Source organism: Zonotrichia albicollis, chromosome 10 (genome assembly GCF_047830755.1).
Source record: "Zonotrichia albicollis isolate bZonAlb1 chromosome 10, bZonAlb1.hap1, whole genome shotgun sequence".
NCBI lineage: Eukaryota > Metazoa > Chordata > Aves > Passeriformes > Passerellidae > Zonotrichia > Zonotrichia albicollis.
This window is the reverse complement of record NC_133828.1, coordinates 15,565,648-15,587,658: the sequence shown is the minus strand read 5'-3', so window position 1 is coordinate 15,587,658 and position 22,011 is coordinate 15,565,648. Positions and strand designations below refer to the sequence as shown.

Here is a 22,011-nt window from a genome sequence, read left to right as displayed (position 1 = left end):
GGAACAACAGCCAGGAGATCTAAGGAGCTGCCAGGAGCCCTTCGGTTTGTGTCAGAGATAGTTAATCCATTAACTGGCCAGGACAAACTGCCAGTCTGCTTCAGGATGGTGATGAGCAGCTGAACGTAACCTTCAATGAAAGTGATTTAACTACCTGTTTGTCTTTGCCCAGAAATAATTACAATGAGTTACAGCTACTGACTGTGTGGGTTATTGTGCTTGAGTTGCTATTTCTGTCTCTGTTACTGTTTAATTCCTTACCTGGGAAATTGCCATCCCATGTGTGTCCAAGACTGAGATTCTGGAAATGTGTCTCTACACCCATGAGTTACAAGGTCTCTGGGGGTCTCCCCATCCCTATCATCAGCCATGGTACTCTGATGATCCTAAAACTAGAGTTCTAGCACGTACTGGTGCGATGTTTAAATAGATGGGATGTTGTAGCTGCAGGCAGAATAACTTTTGTGAGCAGCTCCAGACAGCCCGGTGAGCAGCGTGACTTTGTTTAAAAAGAGAAAACACAGCATCACACCGCATCCCTTAAACTCACAGGGAATAACAGGGCATCCTCAGGGCTATGCCAGAGCCTGCCAGGGACAGCGACTGAACCGTCCCACAGCCCCTCACTCTGTGAAGGTGCATCTCAATCCAGGCCGTGGTGTTTGGCGGCGGCTCTCGCAGCCCCGGGCAGAGGGAGCATTCCCGCCGCTCCTGCCCGGGGATCCCTGCCTGCTGCCGGAGCCAGCCCGTGCCGGAGCTGCGGCAGCTCTGCAATCCATCCCCAGCGGGCAGATATCAGCTCGCAGCCCTCCCTGTGCAGCTCCACACCACACCCCTCCGACGCGGATCGCTAGGGGAGGATCACACTCAGCTCTGATTCAGGAATTCCCTCTTTCTTCAAGAGCTGTTGCTGGGAGTTGGGTGAGTACTTTGCAACGGACTTTCGGTTCTAACGGAGTAATTATTTTCCCTTTAGCTGCTGAAAGCAGGCTCGGCTGGTGGCTTTTCTTTACATGCAGTAGTCAGATGTTTAGATTCAAAGTCCAGCAGAGTGCTGCAAAAAGGGAGAGACTTTTCCTCTCCAGATTTTAAACAGCAGAACAATGAACGATTGCACGATTAATACAACTAACATTTGGTTGCCATAATCTCAGTCTCAGGTATTTTAAGCTCTAAGTCAGTTCTTGGAAAGGAAGCCGTCCTAAAGCTGAATAAACTGATTCTGATCAATAGCTGGAGTTTGACGAAAAACTCTTTTTTTACAGTGGATGCAAGAGAGGCTCGATTCAAGCAGAGTGGTCTGCCAGGCTGTTTCAAATCAGCCTGAGGCAACTAACTTCTGAAGCAATTCAAATTTTGAGAAGTACAGGAAGATTTTAGGAGAATCAAATTAAGCTGTTAAAACAGAAGCCAATTTCACTCACTGTATATTTGAAATGTACCAGAAACTACTGAATGAGGCGTCCAGTTGTTTCAGTATAACAAACACATTCTGCACTCCACAAAACCAGAATGTTTTCGGTGACTTCTGTAATATTTTACTTAGAACAATTGATGTAAACTTTATTTTTAGTAACTTTGTAAAACAAAGAAGTGATTCTAGCCTGTATTTTAAAATATTGCTAGAATTGGCTAATATGTGAAAAAAATTGCAATTTTAATGAAGAAAAAGCCTATAACAATGGGAAATTAGAGGTAGGGAGAAAAACAGCAATTTGTTTTGGGGGAGGAGTGTGTGGATGGTCAGTCTGACTCAGTGCTTCAGGAATCAGCCATGAAAGTGTCATGGGAAACATGTAAAGATATAAACCTTCCTTCCTGAGTGTCTTATGGGCAGACACAGGAAATGCAGCTGTCAGTGCAGATAGGGACAGCAAGGGCGTGCTGCAGGAATTGCCAGGCACCTACTTGGGCAGAGCTGTCAGCCTTTGCCCTTTGGAACCTTCTGCCCATGATTTAATTTCACTGGGAGACATTTATTACTGTCTGTGAAGGCAGCAAGTATCTGTATCCACGACAGATTCCTCTGAATTATTCTTTAAGCTGAATTTCAGAATTATGATCAAGTTTACTTTGGGTGTAGTGTACACAGAACAGTGCTGAGGAGGTAAAGGTGATTAAAGCACATCCTGCTCTGGCCTTTTCTCCTGTCAGATAATGCCCCAAGTGAAATGGTTCATTAAAAAGCAGTCATGGAGCCAATTGCTTGATGAATCCATTTATTTGAAAATTTTATGACTTTTATGCCAGAGAGTCACAGAGTGCCCTTTAAATTGCCTTTCAGTAATCTGTGTGTTTGTCCTCCCATTGTACATTACCAAGTTTGTAATTTTTGAGTTTTAAAGCATTTCAGCTCTCTGGTGTAGCTATGTGACGTTTAAGGAGCATTAACTTTTTTAGTGCAGTGCCCACATTTACTAATATTGCTCATGAAAACTTAATTGTTATTCATCTAGTAATATTCTAAATGCTGAATTAGAGTTTTTTGTTTCTGACTAAGGACAGATAATAATTTAGTGACATTGAGTTTGTCTATCCCTAGTCTCATTGGAGAGTAACTTTGAAAGCCCAGTGGTAAAACTTTGGCTCTTTGGTGTCTGTTTTTGATCTAAAGGGAAGTGAGGGACAGCATTCAAACAGCAGGAGGAAGTTTTCTGGGAAGAGGAAATGTCAATAAATAGGACGAAAAGTGATCTTAGAAACAAAGCAAAGGGTGTAAAAGGAGCATCCACGCAGACTCAGAATGTGTCCAGATCCACAGTTAGAGAAGGAGAATTCCTCAGCTCCAGTTCTGTCTGCAAGGACTGTTTGTTTCTCAAATAACTCTTCCAAGTGCATAAACAGAAGCAGACACTGGTACCCAGGTGTTCACCTGCATGGGGACACTGATATTCTTTATGCTATTCTGATTCTGTGCATCTTGGATCATTTTTAGGGCACAGAACATAGACTTTTCCCACTGATATATCAGTGGGATTAAGATTGTTTGTGAAAAAAAACCAATCTCCTCTGGGGAAAAAAAATACCGTTACACAATCTTTCATATTCTGGAAAGTTGCTTTAATATCTACATTTACTTTAAAAAGGTGATTCTGGCAGTAATTTTAGCTTGCATTGTAAAATAAGGTGGTATCTGCTTTAAGGGCTTTTTTACTTTCATGATTTTGTTGTCATTCAGTTTATTCTGAGAATGTCTGCCAGAAGGACTCTAAGCATTTGCATAGGAAAAAGAAAATAAATTTAAAATTAAAAAAAGGAATATTAGTAGAACTTAGTAGCATTGAGTTTTACATGACTGTCATATCTCAACTGTTGAGCAAAGTGTTTAAAATCTGTCAAATTCCATTAGTTACTGGTGTTGTTTGTTTGGGTTGCATTCTGAACAGACATTTTCCCTCTATAGAATCAGGAGAGGCTGATGGGCTCTTACCTATCTGTAGTTGTTCTTCACACTGAAACCAGAGAAAACTGTCTTTAAGAACAGGGACAAATTACTCACTTCTCTGTTTGTCTTATGAAACCAGTTTAACTTTACAATGGGGACAGAGTACCCCTGGGGACACAATGAACCAAAACCATATGGAGAATTGTATAATTCCTTTCCCCTCATAGTTACTTCACAGCAAAATGGATTTATTTTAATCCTTTTCATTTTCTCTCACAACTATGTTCAGTTTCTTAATTACTTCCTGTGCTGTTAATACAGATATTTATTTCCCATCTTTAGTATTGCTGCCACCTTCCCTGAAGAATAACTGAGTCAAGCTCTGAATCAGGTAATTAGATTTACAGTTTAGTAAGAAATTAAAACTAGGCTTGCTGTAGGGTATGAGTTGTATCACAAGAAAGTTCAATTTTCTTTCAGAAAACAAAGCATTGAAAATAGTAGTTGCAGCAGGTAAGTTAGAAATACAGATTTTATGTAAAGGAAGTGCTCAATTGGTGTTGTTTTTATGAACTTCAAGAAAATATTGGCATTTGCTTTTGTGTCCAGAGGAGCTGGCACTGTGGGAGATGAAGGGAATACAATCCTTTTTTTCTATGGCATTATTATTTCATGTTGGTTTAAAGTGGCTGTAGGATGATAATCTGAGGCAGTCTGAGTCCTGGGTGATTCCCACTAAAGGCAGTTTCAGCATTTCTAACCTGTGTGACCATCACAAATCCACTGCAGGAAAAGTGTCTGTGGTGACTCCAGCTGGGAAGCCAGACCAGGTGAGTTCAGCTTGCCTGACAGAGCAGGGAAATTTGTATTTTGAACCTCTGTATGTGTGAAAATGTGATGGGTGTGATGGTGAGGTTACAAGAGGTGAATGGGTATGACCAAAGCCAGTCACAAGAGGCATCACTGGGGCAGCAGTTTCCTCCTGTGCCTGCCTGTGGCATTTTCAGCACCTGAGTGTGTGCAAATGGGAAATTACACACCACTGGATTACCTATGTATAATACAGTGCTGAAATTCCTCTCCCCACTAGAAAAGCAGGTTGTGCTAAGTTAATTGACGTCTAAATTCACTTCTGTTTATCCATAAGGACAGCTGAGGCTTGAACACATGGGCTGGACTTTTCCAGTCCAAACTGCTAGGAAAAAATCTTTATAACTAATATTGCTGCTTGTTTGTTTTGCTAGTGGATCCTGTGCTCTGGAGTGGTTTTTATTAGGATACTGAAAGCATTCCCTGTTTGAAAATAAGATCAGATGGCCAATATTTTTGCTACCCACGGGTAGTTTATGTCTGAGCAGTCCAGGCCTGAGTGTAGTGGGGTTTTTTTGTTTATTAAGATTTATGAAATTATGTAAACAAGTTATTCACTTTATTCCACATGTAAAAATACTTTGATAGGAGCAAAAGATTTCTTTCCCCTGTTGAAAGCTATATCAAAATGAAAATGAGATAGTTATGTGATTTGCTGCAGACAGACCCAGTGGTCCTGTGAAAAGTGCAGTTATTTTAATAAATCAGTCTTAATTTCAGAAGTTGTAATTTGCTTTGAGTCTTGCATCAGGTGCTTGGTTAGAGAGTTAGGAAAATTGTTTGGAGCCTTCTGCAGCCATGGCTTACTGTCACTGCAGCTCTAGCTGATTATATCCAGTTCCCTGCTCTTGGGTCATGGGCACCATGGATGGGACACCTGGGTGAGCCAGGCAAGAAGGAGAACTCAGGGGAGGAGGAGTTTAGGGTCTGCAGCTGTGTCACACCAGAAGGTGAGTGGAGACAGGATGATAGAGGTACTTAGTGCCAGATGTGAACAGACCAGCAGAAGGGAAAAATAGGCCCTGGACCTAAGCTGGGAAAATGGAAAACAGTTTTAAAGCAAGAGTGAAAGAAGATAACAAAGAAAATGAAAAAGCAAGACATCCACAGGCATATAAGAAAGAAGCGACTTCTTGTGCTGGGTTTATTAATTAACTTATTTTTTTATGTTTCCATTTTAAAATATGACAAGGTTTTTGCTTCCAATTATTTTATCAAGTGTTCTTGAAAAGCAGCATTTATAACCTTCATAAAACCAGAAGGAAGGTGGGAATTTAAATCTGAATCAGTGACATCAGGTTATACATCTTTTTAGCATAAAAGCTAATAAAAACATTAGCTTTTTCCAAATTTTCTCCATAGTTGCCAGTTTTCACTTCACTTTCCAGTTCTCACTAGGTAATTTCAGAGACTGGAATGGTGCAGCAGCACAGCATTTATGCTGAATGGTGAGAGGTAGGTAACCAACCATAATTCTCTTTCCTGATAAGAAGGAATTTGAAGTTCTTGGAGGAAGCAGATGGAGTCCCTGGTCCCAGGACTGACACAGGCTGAAGGCTGCCACAGCAGGGCACAGAAAAAAGGAAATAATTTGAGATGGGAGTGGGATTTCCATAGGTTTGCTTTCAGTCAGTAATGTTTGCATGCTCATGATTCACAGTGCACTGCCTGAATTTACAAAGCTGCTGTGCCAGCACAAGGCTCTGGTGGCAATCAGTTAAACTGACAGCTCATCACTGACTCAGGTACCACCATCAGAACAGAGGTGATGGAATTCCTGCTCACTCCACTCTTCATATTTACAGCTGAGGGAATGAGAAAACAGCTCCAGACCAGCACATGTAATAAAATAATTTTAAAGGGAACACTGACTCTGCCAGCTGGGAGACAATGCTGCAGATAAGACTAATGAAAGCTGTGTCACACGGGTCCTAGGAGGCAGAGCAAGAAATCACAGGGCCAAGACAATCCCTCTGAACTGCAGTGAACTGAAAAGGTCTGCTTTTATATCAGAAGTGCTATAATCCTGTCTAGTTAGGCCTTTTAATCCTTCATTTTAGGCTGTGCTAAAATGGACCTCTGGCCATGCACATCCTACCTTCTGCTATTAATTCCTCTACTTAATTACAACCTCTGCCTTTTTATGTGAGTGTGTGTTTTTGTTTCCTGGGCTGTCAGTGTGAATGAGTCACTTTTACCATCACTGCAATGTCACTTTAGGCCTTTTTCTAAGGATGTCTTTTTTTGGCTACTGTGGGAAATGCTAGTTTTATTTTTCTTTTTCCAGTTAGCGTGTTAGAGATAAATGCCATACGGGAAAAAAAAAAAAAAAAAGTTTGTGACTAAACATTCAGGGAACTAGAAACATTGGTGTTGAAGAGACTGCTAGGTTAAAAAAAAAAAGAGAAAAAGTCCTGTCGCTGCAATGGACAAGACACTGAAGACACTGAGTTTATACTTTTCTGGTTTTGGCAAAAAACATCTTGAGATCTTCCTTCTATTTTTATTTTTGGTGTCAGGAGGAAAAGCTCTTGGCTAAAAGGCCAGGCAGTGAGGATCTGTTAGTGGGAGCTTCCTTGATTGGTTGTGGTCTGCCTTGGGTACCTGTATTTCAGCCTGAAGGAAGCTAATGGCACTAAATGAAAGCATTTAATTAAATCAGTAAATAAATCAGTGCCAATTATTATCCACAGACCTTTGATCTCCTTTGTCAAGTAAAATTCTTGTCGTCTGTTATAAAATGGCTCATTAAAAAATAGGGGAGTTTTGGAGCAGTAGAATGCCAGTTCCTAAGGAATTGTCTGTATGAAATATACACTAATGACATGATGATGTAGAATATTAATGCTGGACTGATACCTGGCTGTCCTAAGCTAGAATCTTTCTGAAGGAAAAGGCTTTATTTACTCTCAGAAGTTTTCAGAATGTGGCTGAAATAATCAGACAGTTAAACATGACCTGTTTAAAATTGAAACATTTCCTATTTTTCTCATTACACACAGTTTTTCACCATTGTGTGCATTTGACATTTTACTGAGCCAAATATCATAGTTTAAGTATTTTGAATTTTTCACTCCATACAAATACAACAAAAAAATCAGAGTGCAAAAAAAAAAAATTATACCAGTATCATAAGAGGCTTACAGCTTTAAAGTTCTGTTACTGGGCAGCTGAACATCCAGTCAGAAAACCTGGACTTTTTCTAGAGGGTTTGGGTTTTAATTGAAAATCCAGTGCCAAGTACGCTTTGATCTGGGATTTTATTCTTCCTTCAGGAATAATAAGAAATAATTAGACTACGGAAGGATTTAAGGATTTTATGACCAAAACCTTCGCCCCACTCATCCCACCTCCCCCCAAAGCTGACCCAATGTTGTGGGACTGTGTGACCTCCTGGGAAGGGCAGCAGGAAGATGGAGGAGGTTGTGTTTGCTCAGGAGGCCGTGCAGCAAGGCAGATATGCTGCTGCACAGCCTGCATGGCTCCTGTCGGGAACTGGCCCAAGCACGGGGATGCCCCACTTCTGACACACTTTTGACCCTTCCTTTTAAGGGAAATGTAGGAGTTGAGTGGAAGAATAGAAATACTGTACCCTGGGAAGGGTTTTGTTCTCTGTACAAATACAGTAATTTGTCCTCATAAACATGCAATGACAGTGCTGTATGGTAGCTCACGATACACACAATTTTGTTTCCAAATTTAAAAGAAAATAGGAACTTATTAAGGATTTCCATTTCTGCCTCATTGCCTGTGTTCTGCTTGGGGAAAAGCTTTTGAGAATATGGGATAACTCACTAAAAACCAATTACTACATTTTGCAATCTAAATCTGTACTCTGTGGATTCCTGGAAGAAGGAACCAAAGCTTCAGCTTAAGTGATAAAAACCCAAATTCAAATAGATTTTTGCTGAACTAGTGAGAGTTTTGATGGCATGTTTGGAAAAACTCAAACATGGAAAATGAGGGCTCAGGGACAAACATGGAATTAATCCATGTGGATAATTAGCAACTTCCTTTATGAAGAGCCACAAGTGGGCCAATGATTACTTCTAAGGAAAACAATTTGCTAGAAATTTCTCTTTCCCATGTAATTCAAAAACTACAAATGTATTTTGTAATTTTTTATTCCAGTGACTTCACTGGAACCAGGCAGTTGGAAAGTTATTGCTTTGTATCTAAGTATCCAATCTGAATATTTGATGGTAGTTTTGCTTTAAGTGAGCCTAGACAATGTCAAATGATCACCAAATTTTTTATATTGTAATGATAGTTGTCTGTGCAGTTCTTTGAGTTTTTTTACTTAATGTTTCTCTCCGTATCATCTTCATTAGTTGTGGATTTATTTTAATTTCAGCTGATGTCAAACTAACATCACAAATCAGACGTCTCTCAAATCACAGTCTTGGACTACTTCAGGTTACCATGTACAGAGTTATTGTCTATTTTGTATTTAAAAAACTGTATATAAGGGATTGTAAAACTGGAGTTCCAGTTAGAATTATTATAAAGGATGCTATTTCTATTTCTTTGAAAAATACTCTAGCTCTTGCTCATTTTTTCCATTTAGGGATATTTCAAAACTTGTGCATTGGTTTCTAATCCAAGAGAAGTTGTTCCATCTCTGCTAGAAAGCAATAATTTGCAATTCTGTTTGCAGAGTTAAAGAATAGTATTTGAGGAAAGATTTTAAAATCATGATTAAAAGCACAAAATGAGATCTGTATTAGTTTGCACAGTGTTTTGCCAAACTGTATGTGGATAAAGCCTTTTATTTGTTCCTGTAGAAGTTAGGCTTAATAATTGGCTCTAGAAGGAATCAAAGACATGCAATTTTTTGTTTGTTTTGGCAGAAATGCATTATGATGAATTTACCATGGTCATATTTTCTGGCTAAAAAAGAAATTCCTTTAAAACCAAAACTTTTGTTCCATTATAAAAAAGGAAGAACCCTCAGTAGTTTTCCCTACATTATATACTGAAGTCTTCTAAAGGGCATTGTCAAATTTAAAAATTACCTAAATAGTGCTGCTCATGATTTCACCAAGAGTTGTTTTTAAGAATTAATTTTCTTTTTATGATATGCTGCAAGCTGGGAAAACACTGAGTGTGCAAGAGGGAAAAATTGGTAAGTTTTCTAGAGAGAAATGAGAATTGTGGCCCTGATTTGGTGAAGAGCATGCTGTCTTCACATGTAAACAAAAACACTCAAGACCAAAGAGTGTCTGAAGGTTGGGAACTTCCTAGCCCTTAGATTTTAAGTTTTATTTACTTAATATTAATTAACATAACAAAAAAATGTATTTTACTTTAGGAGAAGAGGGTAGGGAACTAGGGGTTATGAATAGGGAATTAATCTGTTGGTAACAAAGATATTGGGTCTATTCTCTGATAAAATCCAGAGATCCTTAAGGAACTTTTAATTAGTTGGAAAATAAAAATTTCTAAAAAAGTTAAAGCAAAAGTTTTCTGAAGTTAATTTCATGTGTGCGTGCATAACCTCATCTTTAGCAACCTGAACATGCCAGCTGCCATGGAATAAAAGTGTTTTTCGTCTGTCAATGATTGCACTACTCGAAAGTGAAAAATAATAGCTCTGAACTTGAGTTCAGAGGTGAGGTTCTCAGTATTAAAGAGATGCACAAGATAGAAAATCCTGCTGAAGGCGCTGAAGCCTGTACTGCAAAAAGTTCACTGATTCCTCTGAAATGGTATGTAGTAATTTGGGAGCTTGCTAATTATAAAATGATTAAACATTTGTTTGAAAATGTTGTGGTAATAAATCTAGGTTCTGCAGATGGAGTAAAACTTGGAATGATTTGAGTTGGCAAGCAGTACTACATTGTGTAATTAATGGCCAGGACATTAAAAGTACCAAGTGTTACATTTTCTGTCATGATGTGCTCCAGGAGGTGATTTCACCTGAGGCTTAGAATGAAAGCAGTAGCATTTTCTCTAACCTGGACTGGAGCTGGGACAGGAGACTTGCAATCCTTGTCTTGCGTTTCATTGTGCTTACAAGAAGCTTATCCTAAAAGAGCTCACATTGTCTCCAAAGCTCCCAGTTTGTGTGTCTGCCCACAGGGCTCTGCACTGCCCTGCTACTAACTTTTGCAGAATGCTCAAGGAATCTGACTGAATTTGTCAATTCTCACTTTTATGTTACACAGGAGAAATGAAGGGGAGAAAGAAGGGATGTTCCTCACCTTCACCCTTGATCTTGCTGCTCTTCTGTATCGCCGGGCACGCAACTGCTGAGCTGGATGGCAGCAAAGAAGAGCATGTTGTGGGTAAGAGATCCTAGAAAACACCTAAAACTCAACCAACAAAACCCAAACACTCAAACAACAATGCCCACTATGTTAAAGTGCACTACAGATGTAATTCTGTACTTTAGAACTTTTGTGGGAAACTTTAGAAATTGGGACTCAGCTAAAAATGGTGTATAACTAGGAGGGATGCTTATAATTATCTATTAAACTTTAGCAAAATTGCCTTCTGCTGGGGCTTCTGTTTACCAAGCTATTTGGAACATCTAATCCTGATCAAACACTGGGTTAGATGTCAAGATGATTCCTTTAAAGCTCTGCTTTAGCAGCATGGAAAAGTTCAACGTTCAGGCAAGGAAACAGAGCTGGTTACTCAGGCTTTATTTCCTCACATAGAAAAAGCAAAAATATGATTAATGCCACTGTAGATTGATGTTGCTCTGTTCCATGCACAGATTCTTGAGTCACAGTTAATTTGCAAAGTTGGATTTAAAGATTATACAATTACTGTCCTGGTAGTTTTTTGGGGCCTTAACTGAAGGTCTTTGTATTGCCCAAGGGATTTGATATCACTGAATAAATAAAGGAGTTGGACTTGATCCTTGTTAATCTCTTCCAGCTCTGGATATTCTACAATTCAATGACTGAAAACTCACCAGTCAAAAATTTTTGTTAGAAAACCAGTGTGACTGTTAGAAATGGGGAGGTTCTTGATTTTTCATCATGGTAAGATCATTGTTTACTTCACTGAAATTAAGATCTCTCAGAATTCTAGACTGGATATCATTGCGAAGGGTATTTCAATTTGTTCCCAAACAATTCTGAGAAAGATGAGGGAAACATACTCTGCTGGGGCCACACTAAAATATTCCTTTTTCCTTTGAGGAAGTGACTTGAAACTGTGATCACTTCCCTAAGCTGCAGAAGACTCTGGAGTGGATGCTTTTGTTTGATAAGTCTGATTTTGAAGGGCAAATGAAAGTGAAGCTAAGGGGAACCTTTTTTTCTATTTTTTGTCCTATTTCCATCCAGATTATTTCTCTCTATCAGACTTTTGCAGCAGTGTTCTTTGAGCCAGAAATAGTAGTTGTGCACAGTCATGGCTATACTAAGATAGCACCGTGTCACAATTAGTCACTACAATTTAATGTATTTGCTGTTCCAGGTGAAGTGTATGACTAGAATGGCTGAGTAGTAAAGACTGGTTCATGCAGAACAAACTTGTTTCTTTTAAACTCTGAAGCACAAAAATGCCCTTTTTGTTTGAGGGCAAAGCCACATTTATCTTTGCTCCACAACCTCTTAGTGATGTATAAATTCTTAGCCAAGCTTGCAGGTCGTGAAGGCCAAACCAGCTTGCACATTTTGTCACCATAACAAGAAATCTGATGGCTTAATTTTTTTCTCTATTTCCTTTGTTTATAAAAGAAAATAAGTAAATAATCTCAAGGAAATTAAATAGTCATTTTACTGGGGATTATTTTTTCAATGGTTATTTTGCAACTGGTTACTTAGGATTATGTGACCACTAACTGATTTAGCAAGAGAAACAATTCTGGACTTCTGGCTTTAATTCTGAAGTAAAAACCCATCAGATGTGAGGCTTAGATATTAAACTAGGATCCTGTTTTTGTGACTACTGAGGACTCAGTTGTAGTGTTTATAATAAAAAAGCTTTTGCTGTACTGTTTTCACTAAATATTTACATTGTTGTTAATTAAAATTTTATTTGTGGTTTCTCAAGATTAACTTCTGGACTCAGATATTACATGTCGAAATTTTGTGGGCTCCAATATCATTGATAACATTTGTTTTTGATGTTAGATGATTATAAAGCAATGACATTTTATCCCAGCATTCCATAAATTTCAGCTATTAAAGGATAAAATTAATTCTGTGCATCCATTATTTTTAATGTCATACTTTTGGATCACATTGACTATATGTGCTTTGTGAATTTAAGAAGTGGACTTTTGTCTATTTTAATTGCAGTAATAATCAAGATTGCAGGGTCAAGCCCAATGTAATGAAAATATTTTTAATTTGTTCTCTTCCAGCAAAATCTGTCATTTTTTCCATCAATAGATAAGTGTAATAACAAAAATGAAAGGTATAAAAATAACCAGGTTATGCATATTGTTCATCAATCCCTTATGTGGTAGGCAGCACTGTAGCTGATGTTCCAAAGCCTGAAGAAAATGACTCACAAATTGAATGTGCTTTTATTCACATGTGAAGGCATGACAAGAATAAATGTGCCTGCCTATAAAAAAATGTAGGAAACACAGGGTAGGAAGAGCACTGAACAGTGTGTGGGTGGGAAGCTGTCAACTGACAAAGATGGAGAGAAAAGCAACAGCTATTCATTAGTGACAAGGTGCTTGGTATTGATACCACTTATCAAAGGGAGACATTGCCAAGGAAGGCTGGAAAGATGACAGCATATCTTTATAATTAAGGATAACCATGGAAATTCTTACAAAGTTAAGAACACATAACCTAAGCAAACTAAAACAAAGTATTTTTACGTAAAAATTCATAAATACTTGTGATCTTTATTCTCCCAATTCATATCTCTCGGTTCTGAAAAGCAGCTCCTCCATAATGCTTACCTTTCATATTTATTGTGCTTCAGGTGCAGTATGGAAATCAGTTCATTTTCCTAATTACAGGGAAGTATTTTTATCAAGCAGCCATGCAGATCATCCACAAGAGTCTGAAAGCCAAATTAGAGCCTTTTGTTATGCCTACATCCTGAGGAAAGGTATTGTTTTCACTGGTACTAATGTAAGAGGATTAGAGGCATCATTCACTACTGCTCTTGTAGCACTGCCCTGCTTTCTAGTGAAGTGATAACAGAGCCTTGCCTGGATCACCTGTGCTCAGGTGAGCATCAGGACTGCCTGCAGCTTTTTGGAGCTCTCTCAGTGAAATGGCTGCACTGAAATGAGAGTGGAGTCCAAACTGCACTGAAATGAGAGGGGTGTCCCCTTGAGTGGCAAAAATTGTCATGAGAGCGACAACAAAGGTGAGAACGGCTGTGCTGTACAGGAACAGTCCTGGTCCCATCTTGTTTGACAGCTGCAAAAAGCAGGAAGGATGAAGGACTGGAGGAAGAAAGGAGTGACCAAAAATACCTGCAATGAGCCATTGTCAGCCATTTCATGGGCATTACTTTGGGTCTTAACACAGACTGGGGAGTGCAGGGACTGTTACGCAGAGCAATGGGTGTTTAGGGCTCACACAGCTCATGTAAGGGAGCCATTACATTAAAACGTTTAAAACAAGGGAGAGGAGATTTTGCTGGGTTTTTTCCAGTTTTAGTATGGGAAATAATAACTTCTGTGTGACAGTGAATATCAGCTGTAATCATTATTTAGTGTATTTATAACAAAATGTCTTGCTCTAGCTAGTACAGTCCTACAATTATACAGGAATTCTTAATGTATCTGGACCAGGTACCTAAATTAGATGACTAATAAATATCCAACAGAACTAGATCTAACATGGGGGCTTAAATTAATTTTGTAAAATGACACATGCAATGTGCTATACTTAAGAAGGAGAATTCATGCAGTCATAAATACAAGATGGAATATTAATGTTGAAGCACCTTTATAACAAGGCTCTATTTGCTGGAAAGTCAATGGAAGTTACAGAGCATTACAAAATTAATTCAATGTTAAAGTGATTAGTATTAAAATCAATGTCAAAAGGCAAGGAATTTTGTGTTGGATTAAGGAAGAAACCAAAGGACAATTATTCCACTCTATTTGCCACTAGTAATGTGTCAGGTAGGGGATTATATTCAACTCTCAGCAGCACATTTTACCAGGGATCCAGACCAATAGGAATCATCCAAATAAGAGTTATGAGAGGATTAGAAAGCAAGGCCAACAAAAAGATGAGAAGAAAGGAGTTTATTTAGCATGGAGATAATTAAGAGGAGATAAAATCTTCCAATAAAAAGAGAATAGGTAGAGGTTTGGGCTACTGAGCTGGTGCTGGGAGTGCAGGGCAGCTGCTGCACCACCAAGGCTTCATTATATACTAATTATTTAGTATATAATGAAGAATATTTAGGCAGCATATTACCAAAAAAAAAGGCTGTCATACAAGGAGAGTAGTGAAATCCTAGAGCTGACTGCTTCAGATTGCTCAGAATTTTACTTTACTTGGATGAGAAATTCCATTAATATTCGTTCAAGTGTTATCTTCCTCTGTTTCTGCTGAGGAATTTTCACTGACTTTCCTGACAGACATCTTCACTAAATGTCATATCCTGCGCCTTTAACACCTAAAATGTAATAACAGTTTTTCCCAGTGTTCAAGAGCAGAGGATGAGTCCTTATACTAAGAATTAATTTTGTCAAGGTATATTCCACAAATGAAACAAGTACAGGCAGATATGTGTCTGTGGGCAAATACTCCCGCTTGCCTTCTCAGCTGCTGCTCTAATCTGAGAAGGAAAGCTAATTTTATATCATCTGTGTGAGTTAAGTGCTCCCAGGTGTAAAATAATGGGGAAGAATTCTTTCACTGTTTCCAGACAGAAGAATGATTCAGTTCCGACCAATCCCTTGGAGAGCTCTTTCTTCAGAGTCACTTGGTTACTGTTTGGACTTGGAGGGTTTGGCCCCTGGGGCTTTGATAGGGTACAGATTTTACTCAAACTATGGCAGCTTTCTAGCATTCCTAGGAACCTGAGTGATTGCCAAGAAGTGTGACACAGTTAGTCATTATGTTCTCAGCAGATGTCAGGACATCTGACAGTGGTTAGCAGCATCCCTGTGACTGCAGGGGAAAGGCCTTAGGAGGTAACCAAAACAATGATTTTGTTCCGTGGGTCTGGTGGGAAGCGGGCTAGGAGTGGAGAGCAGGAAGTTCCCAGGATGAACTCTGCTAAGCCATTTGTTCATCCTCTTGGTGTAGTTTTGCAACAATGCCTGCATGCTGTTTTTGTTTGGACAGCCCACCACACTGGGGTGGTGCAATGCAGCAAGAAAATGAGCTGACATAACTGTGTGTCTGAAATTTCGGTGGTTAGGAAACCTGGTGAGTTTTCACAACCTCTTGTAGACTGAACTGGGTCACTGGCAGAGGTCACAGAGGGGATCTCATTTCTGGGTGCCAAGAAAATGATGTGTTCATAGACCAGCTGCCAGCCCTCACCCCCACCACATCTGAGCTGGATTGGTTTCTGTGGAGCTCTGAGTGTTTGATTTAACATTTCAGAAGTGAGTTCATAACTTACTGAAAACTTTGGTGTTTTGAAGGCATTTTTTTCCCTGTTACTGAGCAGGGGAAATCCAAAATTTCATTTTGCAATGCAGTATTCTCTCAGCTTTTTAAGTTGAGCCTTTTTAAGCCCCTTCCAAAGGATTCCCATGCCTTTTGGAGAACTTTAGAACCTTTGAAGTCCAACTTGGCATTTATTGTGACTTCTAAATACCAAATCTTTGTGAGATCAGGAAGACCCAACTAATGAATTCTGAAATCTTGTTTGGCAAGCTGAGCTTGACAGCAAGTTTACCAAATCTAACATCTCTTACAATTATTAATTTTATTTCATCAATATTTCCTATTGTATGGTCTTCAATAATATTTTCAAATATATATACCCAGCTTCAAAATCCGAAAATGTATTTTCACCAATATGGCATAAGTCACAAACTATTTTGGGGACTGAATATTTAAGTAGAATTTTTTAATTAGTCCTTTTTATATGTATTTTAATACCAAATGGCCCACTTTTGGAAGACCTGATTGTGTGCTCTGATTGTTCTGTTGGTAGTTATTGTGTAATAGAGGTTCTTAGTGTTTCAAGGACATATATACTTTTGTTTAAAAGATTTTAGTGCGGAAATTTGTTTCTTTTCTGAGGTTTAATAGTCATAAGTGGCTCAAATGGAATAAAACTAGTAAACTTCTGTGGACCTCAGTACTTATGAGGATTTATCTCAGTTCCTTGATTTTAATTCAAAGTTTGTCTAATTTGCTAAAATTAGATATCCACAGAGCAGGTGGGTGGTAAGTACACAAGTTCCCTTTTAACCATGTCATAAAGACTGATTTTTGTGGATTCCTTTAGTTAAAACTGGAAAGCTAAAATAGTAAAAGTAGGAATCTGTAATGATTACATGTAAACATGTAAACTCTTCTTACATGATCATGTAAACTCTTCTCCTCTTCCTTTTTTTTGTCTCCTTCCTGGGCCACTGCAAAGAGCACAGATAGATATGTTTGCATATATGTTCTGAGACATCAGCTGTAGGAGAATGAATGAAGAACCTTAGGTCTGTTCTTCTGGCTCCTATGGCAAGCCCACAAAGCTCTGTAGAGCTTTCAAAACCCTCTAGGATATAATACTGTCTTGGAAAAGCAAAACAGAAATATGTAGTAAACCATATATTTGTAAGGGAATGGTATCAGGAACTGGATTGTTGGTCAGAATTTCCTTATAGACATTGACAGGGTGAAACTTTGGTAGTGTTCTTCACAATGCCTATGAAAATTTATATAGAACATTCCCTGACCTAGTAGATATTGAAAGACAGAAATGGCACAATTTGAAAACGTTCAGCTTTGTTTTGTCTTGACTTTCTAGTTTGCTGTTGAAAGCTGTGATGCAAGAACGGTGGGATGAAAGGAAAAGAAGTCTGGTGCCTGTCAGTGGTGCCAGCAGGGTTTGTGTCCCAGAGAAGTGCCATCTGACAGGAGAGGGATGCCCTCTGCAGGCCTCTGGCCATCCCACACTGCTCCCTGGCAAACCTTACAAGCCAACTTTTCTGGGAGCAGTGCATGGAAGAGAGCCTAAGAAAACCTTTCTGCCCTGGTGGTCTTTGTGTCTTTTTGTTATTCAGCACTGCACCCCAGCTCCTGTGACTCAGCCACGCTCCATGACTGTTTAAAGGTTTGTGATGAGGAGTTGAAGTTTATACTGTGAGCTGTTTTGGTGGAAAATTGAAGCCACACGTTTGAATTGATCAAAAGGAATCTGTGTTCCAATGCAGATGATGTTTTTCTTTTGACATCTGTTCAGTGTGCTGGGAGCTCTGCAGGCAGATGTTGTGCAGTGCCTCTCTAGCAGAACACATAAGCAGCCTCATCTGGGAGTTACACCCTGCAGTGTGCAGCAAACTAACTCAGCTATTCTGCTTCTCCCCCATGCTCCAGGTGCTGGTTTGCCTCCACTGAAGCTGGTGCACTCCTTCTGTGCCATGAAAGCAGACGAAGGCCCGTGCAAAGCCATCCACATCCGCTATTTCTTCAGCATCAAGAGCCGCAAGTGCGAGGTGTTTGAGTATGGTGGATGCCATGGCAATGAGAACAACTTCCTGACGCTGGAGGAATGCCAGGAGAAGTGTGTGCCAAAAGGCCAGTACCCATTCTCTCACCCTCCTACCAAGCCTTCATTTCCAGCTGTTATTTCTCATTCACAAACCACTTGAATTTGGGGAGTAGAAACCCTATTCAGTTCCTATTATGACAGAAATACGATTCCTCTAATTATGTTCCCAAGTAGGTTGTAATCATCTGAATTATTTTACGTGGTGTGGAAAGACAGGTAGGTTTTGCAGTGTACCTGTGGAATTGAGGCACCAAGGCAAGGAATCTTATTTTCTAGCTAGAACCTTGTTTTGCATGAGTTCTTAAGTGAAATTGATTCTGAAGCAGGGCTAAGCTGGTGGGTAACAAAGATGTTCTTTATAGCTTTTGGAATATCTAATCCAGGTTTGTCCTTGAGAAGCTGATAGAAGTTGTCCAAAATTTTGGCCATCTTCTCTGCTTCAGCATAATTACTGCTACAGTAGAAGATAATTCTCATTAAAAATGCCATTTATGGCTATTTTTCAATTTTGTTTTATTGAAACTTCCTCATTTAGTCGTTGGAAAAAAGAAAATGAGATCTAACATATTATACACAGCACAATGTGCACCAAGGGTATTGTGAATGCTGGTTTTGCTATTAAAATTCATCCTTGTAATTAAGGTTTTCAGCACTGGACACATTCCTCACACAAGTGGATAAAAATTAGAAGACTTGTATGTTCTAGGATTAGTATAGGGCCACTTGCAAGCACAGCAGGTTCTTATGGGTTACAAAAAATACTTCTGAGAAATTTCGGATTAAAAAATTTATTTCAGAAGCTCCTATTTGGGTTTTCTGACCAAAGCTGACTGCATATATGACAAAGTAATTTATAGCTTCAGGTTTTGTCTGGCAACAAATGTAAATGTCTCTTACCTAATTTTTCCATCCCTTCCAAAATTTATGTCTACATAGTGTTTAGGTCAGGCTTTAAATTGTTTTTAACACATCTGTATTTCCTGATCAAAATTACTCTGCCTCTTGTTGCTAAATTTATCTAGAAATCTCAAAGTATCCGTCTCCCACTGCAATGTTACAATAATGGCTGGAGCTGGTTGCGCGTTACCCAAAGTAGTATTTCAAGAGTGTTTGTTAGTTTTAATGCCTCTAATTTTATCAATCTACAAATGTTAGTAAGCCATTTCCATATACCTTGAAAGCAGCCCTGGCCTCGATGCCTTTGGTCTTTCCCAAGAGGAGACTTGGCACATTTTATTTACTCACCACGTATTAGCTCAAGATATTATTTACCTTTCAGATCTATTTTCCTGATCTGCTGGTGCCACCATAATTTCTGTTTAGTTAAGTTTGCTTTTAAATAACTGTATGCTTACAAAGCTCTCTCTATCAGAATGGAAACAAAACCCAAAACACTACAGAGTTTCACTAAGAACAGGTCAAAGTCAAAAATTTTACTCCATTTTTTAAGGGGATGACAATTTTCCAGTGCATTTTACTCTACCGATTAATTTGAAACTTACCTTTTGATGGTTTCTGGACAGATCCTGCTAATAAGCCTCAGAGACCAGAGGTGCTCCAGGGAAGAAGTGGCAAGGATCAGTCATAGCCTTGCTCTGTTTTCAGGTGCAATACCTGGGTAAACACAGTGGTGATGATATTAATATTAATTATTAGAATGGCATCCCATCAAGAAAGAGGTATGTAGAAATCACAATTCTTTAAATACTAAATAACATAACCTAGCATTTCAAATGCAAAAAAAAAAAAAAGAAGAAAAAGGGTTGACATGAAAAACATTTTGCCCTACATGCAAGCACATACAAAATTCAAGAACCTCTGTCCTACTTTGATCTGAAACAGATCTTAAGCAAAATCTTCCTGAAGTGGCTGGAAAGGGAAAGAACCTAATGAATTTCTTTTCATGTTGAAGTCTCAGATACTTCCAGAAGTGTAGATTACTATTTTGGTGCTCAGTTATCTGTATTTGGTATTTTAGCAATTGGCAAGAATAAAAGCTGTTTACAACACTGTTCCTTCCCCAAGCTATACTATTTGTGCCTTTGATTCATCATACCTTAGTTTAAAAAAATACCAGAGTAAGATAGAATTCAAATCATAGGTTTTAACATCTTCCTTACAGACTATTGTATGGGAGCAGATCTCATTTCTGGGCAGAAAATCGAAGAAAGAAGGAATTCATTACAGATCATGAATCTGTTTCTAGTTATGACTCCACCAAGTTAAAAGAGTAAAGTCTTTCATGATAAAAAATTGAAAATTATTATTTCCTTGAATAGCACTCAGTTTCAGGAGGGCCTGGAGTCTAGGATGTGAATTAGCTCCTCTTTTTCTGACACCAGGCTGGCTCTTGGTGGTTTCCAGCTAAGGTTTGGTTTGGGCTTTCAGCAGGACCCACAGCATCTTTACCATGCTTGCAGTGGGGTTATTTGCACCTGCTAGAATCTCTTCCAAAACTTGGCACTTCCTGTCACAGAAAATTTGGTGTGTTTGTCCTCAATTTCAGCTTAAAGGCTAGGACAGAGGAATAAAAGGGAAAAGGCTGGGCTGATAGATGCAGAATTTGGAATTAAGTGTCCAAAAGCCATAATCAGGTGTCATGAATGAAGATTTATCACATTATTTCTTCCATCTGATGCTGCTGTTTTCAGAGAATAAGTTGAGTTGGAAGGGACCTAGTGTTACTTTGATTCTGACACACATGTTGGATCTGGAAAAGATCTTGTAGACCAAATCCTGTACTGGCATATTTTGGCATAACTCTATAGTATAAAACTGAAAGTTATTTAAAATGAGAACTGGCTTAGTGTCTACATCTTGGTACTCAGCCCATACATTTTTCTGTGTAAGACTAACAGTGAGCCAAGACTCTCCAAGAGCTGGATCTGTGTGGAGGAAAAAGAAAAACAAAGGCTCATGATCTCTGTATTCTTTGAGTGGATAAGAGCAGATAAAATGATTTAGTGTTACATACAGTGTGCTGCAGACCATCAGGCATAAAGCAAAGTAAACCCTTAAATTATTCCCTTTTGCTAACATAATACAGCAAAACTCTGTATAATTCTGTGAATTTTTATTAACTCTAACTCAGTCTGCGCAGTATTGTAGTATATAGTTGTATTCATCTTACTTACATTTCCAGTATTTATTACTGTAGGAGATGACTATTTAGTGACTGTAGAAATGAGAACAGTATTGATAAAAATAAGCTCAAGGGCAGCTATCTAATATATGCAAAAATTCACAATAAATAATGCGATCAGTCAAAGTTTTTGATTTTTCACTATTGAGCACAACTGCAAGAATAAATGAGCCAACATGAAGGACTTACCAGATCAAGATAACTTGTTAACAGTTTGGAATCAATAAGCCACCAGGCAGAACTGATTGATGTCAGTACAGCAGAGTTGAGAGAGCTCAGCTGCAGGCTGGCCACTCTAAGGCTCTCCAAGACAATGCTCAGATTCAAGATGAGTACTTCTGAATCAGGCTTCCTAGAAATGAGCTGTATTTTTTGTTTCTTGTGCCCAGTGCTTATAACTTCAGGGAATGAAAAAGTACTTTCTAAGGGGAATTTGCCTTTGGGTGTCATCGTTTACTGGATATGAGTATAATCTCAAATGTCATCACTCGCACAAAGACCTTAATTTTCAAGGCAGTGAACATAAATTTTAGGCTACTTAAGCTTGCTACTATGAAAATACCTGCTCTGATAAATGGTTCTGGTCATGATGGCAATTCTAATGTCCATTATTTAGAGTGGATCTACTAAGAAATACACTTTGTTTACAGAAAAGAAACCAACTCGGATTTGGATTTTTGACTGAAACCAGAAGCAAAAACCCTGTTGACATGGTACTAGGATTAAGATATTCTAGGCCTGTATAAACTCACAATGAAATTTTCCTTTTCTCTGCCAGAAGAGTGGAGATCACATGCCAAAGTATGATTGCTGATTTTGCCCCGAAGGGGACAGCTGAGTGAGATTAGTGGAACAGCCTGACGTGCGTGTCCGTGTTTAGGTCATGGGTTTAAATGCTGAGGGCCAAGCCTCCTACTAATAGGAAAAGCTGGAAACCTGTTCAAAGAAATGCTGCATCACTCTGAAGTGCGTGCCATGCCTTTAATATTTTTTAAAG

The 22,011-nt window shown here is 38.8% G+C and overlaps 1 protein-coding gene across 8 annotated transcripts in view; it reads left to right on the top strand.

The window, feature by feature from the left end:
* Positions 1-22,011, top strand: part of TFPI (tissue factor pathway inhibitor) — a 132,447-nt gene that overhangs the window by 97,615 nt on the left and 12,821 nt on the right. For 6 of the 8 annotated variants that reach the window (XM_074548165.1, XM_074548167.1, XM_074548169.1 and 3 more), the window contains 2 exons: positions 10,423-10,542; positions 17,698-17,898. In XM_074548165.1, the coding sequence (XP_074404266.1) occupies positions 10,423-10,542; positions 17,698-17,898 (321 nt within the window). Of the gene's footprint in view, positions 1-616; positions 922-3,755; positions 3,777-10,422; positions 10,543-17,697; positions 17,899-22,011 lie in introns of those variants that run through there. The other 2 variants (XM_014266937.3, XM_074548170.1) reach the window with 2 other exon arrangements.